The sequence below is a fragment of the Homalodisca vitripennis genome, chromosome 8 (assembly GCF_021130785.1).
Source record: "Homalodisca vitripennis isolate AUS2020 chromosome 8, UT_GWSS_2.1, whole genome shotgun sequence".
NCBI lineage: Eukaryota > Metazoa > Arthropoda > Insecta > Hemiptera > Cicadellidae > Homalodisca > Homalodisca vitripennis.
Window position 1 is genome coordinate 33,443,399 of NC_060214.1, and position 13,871 is coordinate 33,457,269.

Sequence of the window (13,871 nt, forward strand, 5' to 3'; positions counted from 1 at the left end):
CAATAGAAAGGCTTGTTTCTTGCGCCGTTTCTTCAGAGGTGTGAAGCCCGCTCTGATCTCTCCTGTAATGGCGATAATTTGCTGTCAAGTGGTCTATTGTTTGTGGCACTCTCCGTCGCTGCAACCGGCGAAGGACATTGGGGGCGGAAAAAGAAACCTTTGGAATAGTTTCTTTTCGTGATCACCACGAATAAAAGAAGGTGTATTATTGACCCACTGACACTATTTGGTGGGGTTCCTACACGGCCATAGTAGCTGAGTTTAATTCTAAAAAACCATGGAAATCATTTCTTTACAAAATAACCCAAAAGCTTTCTAAATTGTTTTGCGTCCAATACATGACGATGTCCAATAATAAATGGGGGTTTCTTCAATTTAATCTCATACAACATTTATGCGTACAGGATAAAAATGCCGATCGGAGAAAAGTAACTGAAAAACTTACTTCTTTCAAAACAGTATTTTATAAGATTTTTATAAAAACTTATAGTATTGAAATTGGGCGATAATTGTTCAGTACAAAATTATTACCTTCATTCAAGTAAGGATCGATGGCCGGTGGAAACACCACCCCTATTACTTTTTTCTGTGATTTAAATTTTCCGGTATGTTATAACTATGACGATGTGAGAGTAACAATTTATGTCACATTATGTTTTGTGCACCATTCCTACCATTTACACTTAGCCAACACAGAAAATACGCAAAATTTTAACTACTCCAGTAGCCTCTCTACTTGTTTGAACAAAGCGGAATAATATTATACCATATACGGGTATACAGTATAGTGAATACACAACAAAGATAGACTTACTTTCGATAAGCTAAAAATAAATTCATTCCTTAACCAGGTGAACATAGAAGTAAAGCTATATTAACCTACTGTAAACAAGTACAAAGTTTCTGATGAAATAATGCATGTACAGCCCTAACCCTTCTAAATTATAGCTATTAAAAAAGTAACACAAATACTTACATAATTTGTAAATATTGTTATCCACACGACTAGCGGCAAAACTATCTTCATTTTTGCTGCAACAAAGAAACAATCATAAGAAACAGGTTTACTCCTTTGCAGAACAAAATTTCTTATCTATATCCTTATCTTATCTCTCCCTCATCTCCTTTCTTATCTTATCGTTATAGATAAAGATGCTAGTTTCACTCAGCTACGGATGGAATACTATAAGTTCTATAGTTTCTATATGCTGTACTTGGTAGTATATGTATGAAAATACAGGTACATTCTACATTGTACACAGAGTAGTAGACCAGTGTAATGTGTTACAATAGCGAAGGGCGTGGTAGCTATAACTGCCTGGTCTGCTGTAACCTAGAACTATCACTACATGATAAAACACTGTACCAGTAGCAATTAACGCAGGTTTAGATCATAAACATTTTACAATTTTTTTCAAACCAGTTAACAGCTTAGTAACGGTTTACATTATGAAACAAACGATTTCTAGGTGAAGTTAACTCTTGTTACTAGATCCTGTATCTAATCTACTTTATTCTTTACTTCAATACATTAAATTGTGCAGTATTTGACTTTTAAATGTCATGTGTGAAATAAAGCTGTTAGCTGTTTAATAGAATTTATTATTTTATAAATGTAGGAAAGATTTGACCTAAACTTATTGTGTTCAAATACTATTTGAAAGAATTATATAAATATTAAAAAATTATTTGGTATTGGTAAATTTGTGTTATTAAATTTGTCAATGATCAGTTTAGTAAAAGTTGTATTCTACTCCTAATGAGACATGATTATTATTACTGAATTATTATAGCACTAAATTGAATTTATTACTGTACATGTTAGTATCATATTACTCCGGGTGAAGAAATAATCAAAATATCATAAAATGTTTACGCATTAAATAAAAAGTATACTAATGCTTAAAAACGGTTGTTGTCCAAGAATAAATACTTTTGGCGGTTACGTCCTAATTTAATACTCTTTTAAGATTTACTTTTTTCTACCAATACATATGGGAAATACACTTATATGACATGCTCTTAAGGTTAACGATTTACATAGGTTATTTAATTTATGTAATTCCCAATTACCTAATATAGCCTACACATGAGTCAAAATCTTAAAATATACATCTTGGAACCTCTACGTGATAATTATTAATAATATTTTAAAAATTCACTATTAAAGACCACTGCGAAAATAAAATTGTTCAATACTGATATAACTACTACTACCTAAAAAACATCTGTCTGTATCCGATATATATATATATATATATATATATATATATATATATATATATATATATTTTAGATTATAAATATACACTGCGACTTTTAAAGTACAGGCTTATACGTATGAACACATACGGCTGTATAGGATATGGGATAAATAAATATATGTATATATGTCAGAATCACAAAAACCTTGTGTAAAGTTATTCATTGATAACGTTATTTAGTATAACCACACTAGCGCATCATAAAGTGGTAAATATTTCAAAAAGGTTTTAGTCATGCTTAGTTTTAAATGCAATCTTACAAAGTCCACCGATTGTCAGTTATTCGTATTAGAATGTATTTGTTTTGATTAGATAAAGATCACTTTCGCTGTTTGTAGCGGTATTCCTGGAGAGCAATATGGCGGGCCGGTGGCCATGGTAGCGGAGCGTTAATTCATTAACAGCTGATTATATAAGCACCTTTCACCCTACGAGCGAGTGGCCATGGCGACTTATTGGCCAAACGAACTTTCGCAACTGATCCAGATCTTGGGCATTGTCTCAATCACCAATAACTCGCAGTTTATTGGGTTTTGTGAAATGCCGTTTTGATGAATGAAATATTGCCCCAGATTCAGATCAGAAGACAACTATTTCTGTAATGTAAACTTTCAGTTACTCAGAAATTCCGTCCTCTCAATAATAACATGGTTAAAATAAATTTCCGTTCATCCGAAAATACACTTTAAATAGCCTACAGTCTATATGTGAATTAGTGTAACCACCATTATTGAATACATCAGCTTCAAATAATTTCATTGAAATACAGTAAACTATTTTTTTATTTGTATTGAGTTGCACAATTAGAATGATTATGGTGCTCATATGATATTTTTGTTGTGAATTGATAATAAACTATGGCTTGGCTAATGATTTATTGCCTATTATTTATAACATATGTTTTACTATAATCCGTTAAGCAGAACAGGACAGTTTAACACTTTATTTTAGGAACACTAAAAATTATTCACTGTTTTAGTTTTCAATATGAATGTATGGTATTAACTGGAACTCACATTTTCTTATCTACCGCTGAACAATGGTGATTATTGCGGGAGGAATGCTTAGATAATAGAGTTATTATTGAAGGGGCGATGTAATGACTTGAATAGAATGGGGAGATTCAAAGTACATCATCGTGTTGTTCATCATTACTTCATAACAAAAGAAACTCTCTCTGTTGTCCACTAATATACTACGCTGCTAGAGAATTCTTAAAGATTTAATTGTATAAAGATTTATTTGGGGCGAATAAATTTCAGTTGTACTGTAATGGTATAAGGCTTGCAAGCGTTAACATGTTGGAGCAAATGCCCGAATGTATTAGGTAACCAACACACTGAACCCTAAGTTTTGTCGGTACCTAAAACAAATTTATACATTCGTTGCCTCTATGCTACAAGAAATGATTTGTTTTCACATGGAAGCCACAGCATGGTATCCACAGTTATGTTATATCAGTGTAAATCCTTCAACACTACCCATAATACGTATTTAGCCATTTTTTTCGGATTTTTCGATGTACTGAAAGATAATTGCTTAAAAATTGTATTACTACAGCGGCAGACCCAATAGTCCATTTTACCTACGAACATTTGAAATGAAATAAATTATTCTATATACATAATATTAATTTTAAAAAAGCACTTGTTTTAAAACATTTGTGCATTTATGTGTAGAAGAACCTATGTTCTTCACACAATTATTGTAATTTCATTGACTATAACGAAGTAAAACGCAAACGTCATAGAGTACAAAGAACCGGTGGCATTTTAAATATAGAAGACCTTCCCCACAGCCTAGCCGCAGTATGGCTACGGCTCTAATAGAGGTTCGACTCTAGAGGGATCAATACAATTTATACTGCAAATGCGTTTGGATCGTTTTCCTATAAATATGTTTGGTACCCTCAATTAAAAATTGGCGTTGAAGGAACTCCTGAAAAATAGAAATACCATAGAGCAAATATCATAACTGAGTACGCATAATGAATAGCTATAATAAACGATGCAGCGCATAACCGTAAACAGGCAATGAACTGGCCGTAAATCTGGGAGGAAAACTCGTATTGGTTCACACGAGCACATCCGCCTGGAAAGTTTAGTCAAGGTCAAACTATTCATGTACCATCTCGAGGCTGGAGACAAAAACACTGACCAATAATAAGATGCCATTTAGAGTCACAGTTACTCACTTTCAAATAGTCGTATCGGACTTCATATTTTTAGTTAAAGATGATTCAACGCTGGAAACTTGGAAATTTCCTCTTGGAGGTCCTAAAATGTGGGTGGTTTAGCACACTGAAAGCGACAATTTTGCAAGAGGTTTCTGAGGAAAGCGGGGAGGTTCCGGAGGATACTCCAGCTTTCAGATACAACTGATAGCCTCAATGGCAAGTCAGCCAGGCCGTGTACAAAACGAACCATTCTCTGTGCTACCAGGTTCGTTCAATAATATCTACAACTCTACGAGCAATGTAAATTTTTGATCAAATTCGGGCAAACTCCGACAGTCTTAACATTCATTGATGTTAAATTCTGTTAATGTTCTTTTGTATGGAGTTACTTAATTTTGGGCTGTAGAACGGTTTGAAGATGTAATGTATTGATATGGGTTTTAGAATTAATTCCGTGGACGACATGGATCCATACGTGTGCTCAAGTCACATTTTATTAGCGAAATGAGGAACTTGCCAATAAAAGATGAATCTCAACAGCCCACCAGTATTTTTATATTTTGGACTGCATTTGAAATGCAGAACGTCCAGTTGTCATCTTCCTCACTGGACATACACATTTTTCAAAGAAACAATAATTTTTTTACGATTTTTTACAACGCAATATTTTCTCAAATTTTTACATAAAATGTAAGCAATACTTTTCAGCCTGACAGCACTGTGTCTTATAGTGATTCTTCATCATCTTATTTTAATTGGCAACAGTAAATCCGTGTGAATATTTTTGTAAAATTTGTTTGTTGTTTGGTTAGTTCTTGAAAGATACTATCTGGAAGGGTTTTACGAAACTAAGTTGCTCTCAAGACGATTGCACTTGCGCAAGAACATTCTCTCCCACGCGTTCATAGTCAGTGTTCACGCGTGTTTGTGTACTGAAAGCAGTCCCTAGACGTGTTGGATGGTCCGTTCTGTTAATTGTGCATGCATATGCATGAGCCCCTCCGCTAATCTCTGTCTGAACAGTGCCCATTCATGCTTCATGCCGAGTGTTCGCCGCGGTTTGGGCATCCACACTGCAACCATTAGCTCATGCTGCAGGAATGTGTGCTGATTCATCTCCATTACTTGAGAGTTCGGATGAGTCTGCAGTGCTTGGAGGTGGGTCGGATCAAAGCCTCCTCTGAAATTGTGAATTGAACTTCCCATGCCATTACCCAATAGTGGGGAATACAATGTTTTGGTTTATGCAAGAATATATGTAGAATCAAAATTCTCAAGCGGCCAGTACCTCCAGGACTTTTTGATCTCAAGGATTACGACTACCACCGAAGATCTCTGATCATCTCAAAGAGATGGAAGTGCATCAACATATCTTTTAGACCGTCCATTTCGACGATTATCAAAATATTTACAAGAAGATTGTTACTGAATGGATTCTCGAGACTGTATCAGTACAAATAATGTAATGAAAAGAATTCCCCGTCAAAGGATGTTTAAAGAATAGGACCTAACAAAACCATTTCAGTTCCATAAGTGTATGAGCTAAAAAGCGTAATGATGATTGTTAATAAACAGATGTTTCATATTTTTATTTATAAGTTAGGAAAATATTGGCGTTTCCATGCACAGAGAGTAGAGAAACAGTACATTATGAAGAATCCAAGAGAGTCAAAAAGAACATTTACAACAGAACCACCGCTGATTGTGTAATAAGGTTGTGGACAATCTTGATTACGCTCCGTGAACAATGAACAGGCTGTTGCCCTGTATAAAGAAGTCCTAACGGTCCACGGGGCTGCTGTAAAATGCAGCAACTAACAAGCACGTCAGCGACCTCTGGACTGATGTCATCAGCAAGATGCCGCCGGTGACTGGGCGAGGCGGGTATTAGAGGCCAACAGCTCCCGTTAACACCACCGGCCTCAGGACAATGGGTGAAGTCATCAGGGCTCGAGCCAGGAGTAACTGTTGCAGTACGTGACCCATAATACCAGGAAACTAGGACATCCGTCAGCTGTAAACATGTGTTGTTCACTTCGTCCTGGAAGCAGAAGAATGCCAAACTCTTGCCAACCAGCTGCTAACCACGCTATACATGGCTTGGTACGATATATTCATTTTTGAAAGCTGATTTGGAACCGACCATTGGAATTGACCATTCCAAAGTAATCCTTTAAAAGTGTGTGTGCAAAGTGTAAGAAAAGTCCAAGTATTAGAACGTGCCAAATACATGTTTGGCACAGCACTAGTATCTTTGGCTGTACCATTTCAGGAGCAACATGAAGAGAAAAGGCTGTCCGTCACACCATGTGGAGATGAAAACGCACGTTGACTCAAGAGCAAAATCTTTTATCCTTTTTCACTGAATTTACCAAACAAATCGTATGAAAATAATACCAATTTTCATTTATGCACTGTCCACTTCAAACATGTTTTAAACATAGAAAAATCCCAAATATAGAAACTTTTGATACAAATTAGTCATCATGTTAGGCTATAGTTGAAGTAAAATAATATTCAATCCAGTTTAATCAATGAATAACATACATGTATAGTAATTAACTTATAAATTTTAATTCATTGAAAAGAATTTATAATATTTCAACGTGACGGATAAAGAAAAAAATACTGTGGGACATCATACTAATTGAATCTCTTAAAATTCAAGATAAGAAATATTGATTTGTTATTAACGAATATAGTGTTTCGTGACCTCTCTAGGGTCGATGTGTTTACAAATAATAGCAGAAACAGTTGAAAGATAAATAGAGAATTTTGTAACATACAGTAATTCTACAATAATTTTAGTTTAGAGTCTTAATTTAGTCTCACCCTTACTACCCGCGTTTTGAAGTTGTGATTTGTGTTATTCAGCAATTCGAGCGTTTGAAAGCCCTTTCGAATAGTTTGGGAAAGGTAAAAAAGTAAAATTCCTAGAAGTGCAAAAGAGAGTTCTATTCTTTTCGCCAATACGGGGTGTCAGCCGAAGACAGATGGCTGTTCTGTCACAGACGCGGCGGGGCGGTGCACCTGGTGATTTACTGTTTTATTTTTTCAAGCCGCACTTGTGGACGTAGGCTGTAAATCTTGCCTATAAGGAGGCTCAAGGGTTAAAATGGATGGGCGCTAAAACGAGCTTTAATGTTCTTCATTTTACTATCAGAGTAACTGTCAATTAACGATGTGCACTAGAGGTATCTTTGTTATTTATTTAATGTTGAAAGATATCGCGAACCTCCACGGTATTATAATATACCAGCTGTACGTAAATCATAAATCCTACTACTTCTGGGAGAAATTTGTAAAGGTGATTTTTATACTTATAAAGGACTCCTACCGTAATTTACATTAGTAGTGTTATGGAAGTTCAGTTATTACTTACTTCCCAAAACCACATAAATGCGAAAACCAATAAAGCATTTGAAATTGACACAGCCCATGGTGTACAGATTATCTGTCTGCAAAGAAAGAAAAATTTAAAGACTGTAAATAAACCAGCAGATGAATTATAATTACATAATAATTTTTCTATTCACAATACGTTGGGAAATTACAATAATAAAATACGTCAACCCTTGCAAATTAATAAATTTTATTATATGTAATTTTTAAAATAAGCTGTGGCATTGCTAAAATGAATGCTATTTCCTGGATTCCATAGTGTTACCAAAAGAAAACAACCCAGAGACGCGCAGCGTAACATCACGAGAAGGATGTCACAACTAATGCTATAACCGGATCGAATTCCAGCGACTCGAGTGAGCATTGCAACAGTTGCGTCGAAAGTTGATCCGACAAGAAGCCCGAATAGGGAGAAGAATTCGAGCTAGTGTTTGAGGACCTGGGGGCAATAAATTCCCACCTCTTGTGAACACAAGATAAAAGGTTATGTCACGAGCTGTTTTACATCCGGCCCAGCTGATAAAAAGTCAGCTGTTGGTTTAGGACAGGGTTGCCAACTTGTTGTGACAAACCTTGTAATTTTTAAAGCAAATAACCACATCCTTTTGGTCATTCTAGAAGAAACATTTTGAAAACATTTTAAACTTTCATAAAATGAAATGAAAAGACAACCAAGTCAAGTAGTAAAGAGCGTGGATATTTCGATAGCTTACATAATATTGCCCAAGTAAAAATTTTAAAAGTCACTAAGATATTTACCAACCCTCAGGTTCATACCAACAAAATGGAAGGGAGAATTAATACAAAATAAGACATTAAAAATTTTAGTACCGTTTACGAAAAACGTCCTTATCTACTAAAAAATCATTGAGAAAAAGGTTTTAATATTTTAGAACAAAGTATGCAGTTTCGACAATAATATTTGTTCCACTCTTGAATTATGAAGATTTAACAATTTTTTGAATTAACTGCGTAAAATGATCAGCAGAAATACAATTGGCAACAGCGTAAATTATCTAGAACTTATAATTCCAAGAACACTTTCAGTGACTGATAGTAGCCAAAGAAAAGCGAACGTTCTCACGCATAAAATGCAATACAGGAGTTCCTCAAGGTGTTGTTCTCGGACCAGGCGAGCCCTGTTGTTTCCAAGTACCCGGTTGCGTGTATGGGAGCTCACCTAACCCAATTATGTCATCTGTTTGTGGAATATAATCACTTGTGATTAGACCTTTCACTGCAGTGGGATGCCCTCTCACCTCCCCCCCGGCGACATTCAACTCTTCCACTGTGTCAGGGGCAACCTGTGTGTCTACCAGTTGGATCCTTGAGAGAGTTATTCACTCTTAGGGAAAGTAAAAATCACCTAAAAATCACCTAAATTTCACCTGTCACTGTTATATTTCGTCTGCCAAAGGAGAAAACAAATTTTGTAATAATTAAAATTTTGCATGATAGTGAAATTCCTGAGCGGAGTAAGGTTTTGACAAAGTGGGTCACGAGAGTAAACAATAATATGAATGACAAACTATCTCTCATTTAAACTGATTTCCACCTGAAAACCAGTAGAGGCAAGCAAACGTGTGTCATACCACTATGAAGGAAGCAATTTTTTTCTCAGAACAAAAAGGCTTTGATACATTTTGATCTCCCATTCCATTTCCGGAAACCTTACTAGGAATGTTCTAGAAAGGCAAAGCCTTCATTATACTACAGGTAGCCAAAATGCTAGCTGACCAAAGTGTAAAAGTGTACACGGATGGCCATCATAGGATCTCACATCCTACAGTTGAGAGTAAGTTGATTGAGGTGTCACCCCTATTCTTTTCGCACCATGAGGCACTATTTAACTATTTTAAATTTGCGGGAGTTGCAATATAAAAAAGGATAGTTCCAAATCAACCAGCCCTCAAAGTCATATATTCGCTTAATGCAAAGGCGTGATTTATTTATCTTTCGGTAACGGAAAATGATACATGGCCTAATTATACGAATTTTCACGTCACCTAAATGGTCAAAGTGCTTTTCTTTATCCCCAAGGTGATCGGCTCAATCAAATATACGCCAGCCTAAACGCCCATCTGCTATGATTAGCGTGGGGGCTACGTATAGGAGTGAAATAAATAACAAGGTCGCTATGTAGTTAACCGTGGAGCCACCGCAGCGAGGGCTTGGAACGACAGTATTGGACAATCACAACCTTTCAGATACTTTTCCGTGTATCAAAGCTTATGAAAAGTCCCTGATTACAATGTTTATCACAACCCAAGCATTAACCTCGAGAACGGAGATATTGTTGTTATGATTAGCTTAATGAGTTTTATTTCAAGGATATAATTCCTCTAGAATTACTTTCCCCTCTACCTCCTTTGTGACTAGTAAATCGGCACCTTTCCTTAGCTTCGGATATAATAATTTATTTTGAAAGAAGTACATGTATGAAGTTGATAAAAAATCGATCCTGATTTCCAGTTTAGCATTATCTAATCTTTTAAGGAGATTTTTAAGGAATACCATCCAAAGTAAGGAGACACTCCTGAATATTTTAGAAGAGGCGATTCCTTCCCTCCCTTTTCAATACTCGTAAACTACTGGGATGGGAACACAAAAAGCTCCAATTCGAACAAGAGGTCTATTTGTCTATTTTCGTTTTCTTGATGTGAAAGGTCAAAATTTTCTAATCAACAGAAAACAGTATAGGCTCTATTTATAAATGCTAGAGCAAGTATTCTGACAAAAAGTGATCAGATTTCAAAGTGTTTCAGTTTTAAAATACAGAACAACCCTACTTAAAAAGAAAATCTTCAAAGACACATAAACCTATTTGTATGTACATTTTCGTGGTTTGTAACATATATTGTCACATTTTTTTATCTCAAACATTAGCTTTTCCAATGTTTAAAAGTGAGTCTTTAAATAAGTTAAAATTAAGGTAAATTTAAATTTCTAGTTTACGCAAACAGTTGTAGATTTTGAGTATTTTAAAATTTTTTTAAATAGGTCAATACATATGTTCAACTGATCAAGAAATATTCCCAAGTTCACTTTTTCGCTGCAATTTAAAACAATTGTTTACCATCTTCTATAAAAACACAGTTACCGAAAGATAAAAAAAAGCAGTTTGAACACGGTGAATAAATCCATAATTTATGACATTTTGCATGATCAAATGATTTTCGCACAAGTTCCGAGCCTATAGACATCCACTTGTGGTTTGCCAATAAGGCGCCCACAGGGAAAACAAATTTACCACCAGACGCGATTGTCGAGGAGTTTAGTCGGCGGTAGACCTCATAACCGAGGTGTCGTAACTTTGCGAGTGTAGCTCCTTGAACTGGTTGCGAGCACAAGGCCATGTCCAGCACAGTGGGATGCGCTGCGCATGCGTCTCGGTCACTTTCGCCACCGGTTGCATGCACATATTGTGCTGAGTGCATCGTTATGTGTGAGACGTGTGACTAATATACGCCCTTTCATGTGTCAGCCGGTGTCGAAACTCCAAGCCTAAACCGACAAATACGATTGAAACGTACAAACCCATGGAGTGGAGGAAGTTAATTTCGTAATACATTACGTACGTACGTATGATGTATGATTTGCTATTGATTGGGTCATCTGAACGTGGTCTAGATTGGATTGTTATAACGTTCTCTTCAAGTATTCGTTTCCATTATCTCATTTTTGCAACACTCAACAATGCCTTGAATACCTATTGTATATGATTTACAATTTGATTCCATAATACATTTCAAAATGAAACCCCATAAAAGTATGTTTTTTAAAAGTCAATTTTGAATATCATAATGTCAAAATAGTTTTGTTGAAAAAATTACTTAGTGTCTTTCAAATCTCATATCACATAAATGATTAAAACCATCATTCATCAAAGTATTCCTTCCGGTTCAGTCGGAAAAAATGGAGATTTCGCAAAAGGCTGTCAACTTGAATATGCAATATTCGTTTTTTACTATATGGTCCAAAAGTGATGGATGAGGCGTTGTATGTATTTGCTAGGGATGGAGCATATTAACCCACAAAGGTCCCTTCTTAACCAGCTAATAAACAAAATATTTAGTCGACTTCTGACATGCTTTTACCTCCAGCAGATTTCATCCTCTGGTAAAGGGTTATGCCCTCGGTTAAGTTAACTACAGTATCTGATGTACTCAAAATTTGATGACCCAATCCGCCTGGTCGACTTTGATCCTCAAAATAGACTCAATTCCATAAAGGAAAGAAGCGCCTGTCCTTTTAACCTCCGGTAACTTTACCCTTCCTGGGAATGTTTTTAGATAAAATAAAACACCCTGACCAATTCTAAGAAATCTACCCATGCAATCACCCTCATGTCGGAATTTGCGGGAGGTCCTTTTGATTTTCTCCGATCATGACCCCCAGAATCCAAAACGAACATATTCAAAAAATTTATATACATAAGTTATTACTTGCACTATACAAATACATACAAACACCATGAAGTCTACCTAAATAAGGGGTTTTTGCCCACATAAAAGAGGAATGTTAGAAAATGGACACCAAATACTTCGGTTCAGCTCGGCTGGTTCCTACTATTTTCGTTTAGCGTTGCAATAGCAATAACAGATTGGATAATGTACACTGGATGTAACAGGGCAGCAGCACACGGTCACAGTATAATCATCTGATAGCAAACTCAGTGAAGCGGAAGGTAACAGCTGTCCTAACAATGATAGAACTACGCTGGGACAGCTTACTGGTAATTTCCGGAAATGTCGATACATAACTGGAACATTTCGATACGGAGCTGTGCTGAGAAGTCTGAAAAGTATAATAAATGGAGGGATGATATTTTGGCTCTAATCCGGAAAGACTATCGAACGGAAGTACTTCAAGCGCACATAAGATGTTACGGTTTATTACAGTAAATAACTCCCAGACCTTGACATTTACTGTAGGATTTAAATTAGCGTCACTGTCGAGGTCACCGGGGCCACGAGATCTGTCAGTACTTATTGCAGATTCCCAAATTCTTGCGGGCAATAATCGAGCAATCGGCGAAGATTGCATAAATGTGTGGTTCATTTTTCAGAAGGCCGGTTCAGACTGAAAGTAATGAAAGTGCGGTAGAAGTGAAGGTTATTGAGGAATGGAGAAACGGAATATTTTGGCTAGATTATGTAGACCGTACGTACACAGTCAAAGAATATTTTATTTGCCGACCTCCACGTAGCTTATCAGAGACCACGCTATCAGCCCCAGACAGGGAACCAGAACAGAGGTAAAGGTCCGACCTCCACGTAGCTTATTATACCACGCTATCAGCCCCAGACAGGGAACCAGAACAGAGGAAAAGATCCGACCTCCACGTAGCTTATTATACCACGCTATCAGCCCCAGACAGGGAACCAGAACAGAGGAAAAGATCCAACCTCCACGTAGCTTATTACAGACCACGCTATCAGCCCCAGACAGGGAACCAGAACAGAGCAAAGGCGCGATAGAGCGCGAGATTTGCTGCCATCGGGCTCAAGGCAGGCAACTCGAGGGAGGCGAGTAGGAAAATGTCGCTGGTTAAACAACTGGACCGGTCACCGGTTGAATGTCAACCGGTGTTTGGAGCAGCCAATAAAAACATCCAGTGCATAAAATAAATCAATGTATACAATATTATTAAGGGTTGTCAGATGCTTGTACACCCGAGTTTTTTTTTATTACATTAATGAAAAACGCTCCAGACATCATTATTGGGTAAAATGTCATAGATCCATAATGAAATTCTGTGGTATCTTTGGCATCAAAGATAGTTATTTTTAAAACATTTTGTGTGTGTTCATAATATTAATAAATTTAATTTTATCCTACAATATAACGTATAAAATCAAGGATATGACTGTACGTAATACGTTTGAATGTGATTAGGCCTACATCACGAACTATCTCATCGGAATGGGTGAAATTAAAATTCTGCAATGTTTGTAAAATTAATGTCTATAATATAAAACTTTGATTCCTTTGTTTAAATAATAATTGATTAATATTACCAGTAAGCA

At 36.2% G+C, this 13,871-nt stretch overlaps 1 protein-coding gene across 1 annotated transcript in view; it reads right to left on the bottom strand.

Annotated features, from left to right (window-relative positions):
* LOC124367525 overlaps window positions 1-13,871 on the bottom strand; it is a 277,317-nt gene that overhangs the window by 247,010 nt on the left and 16,436 nt on the right. The window contains exon 2 of the mRNA XM_046824409.1: window positions 977-1,032. Coding sequence (XP_046680365.1) covers window positions 977-1,032 — 56 coding nt within the window. The remainder of the gene's footprint in view (window positions 1-976; window positions 1,033-13,871) is intronic.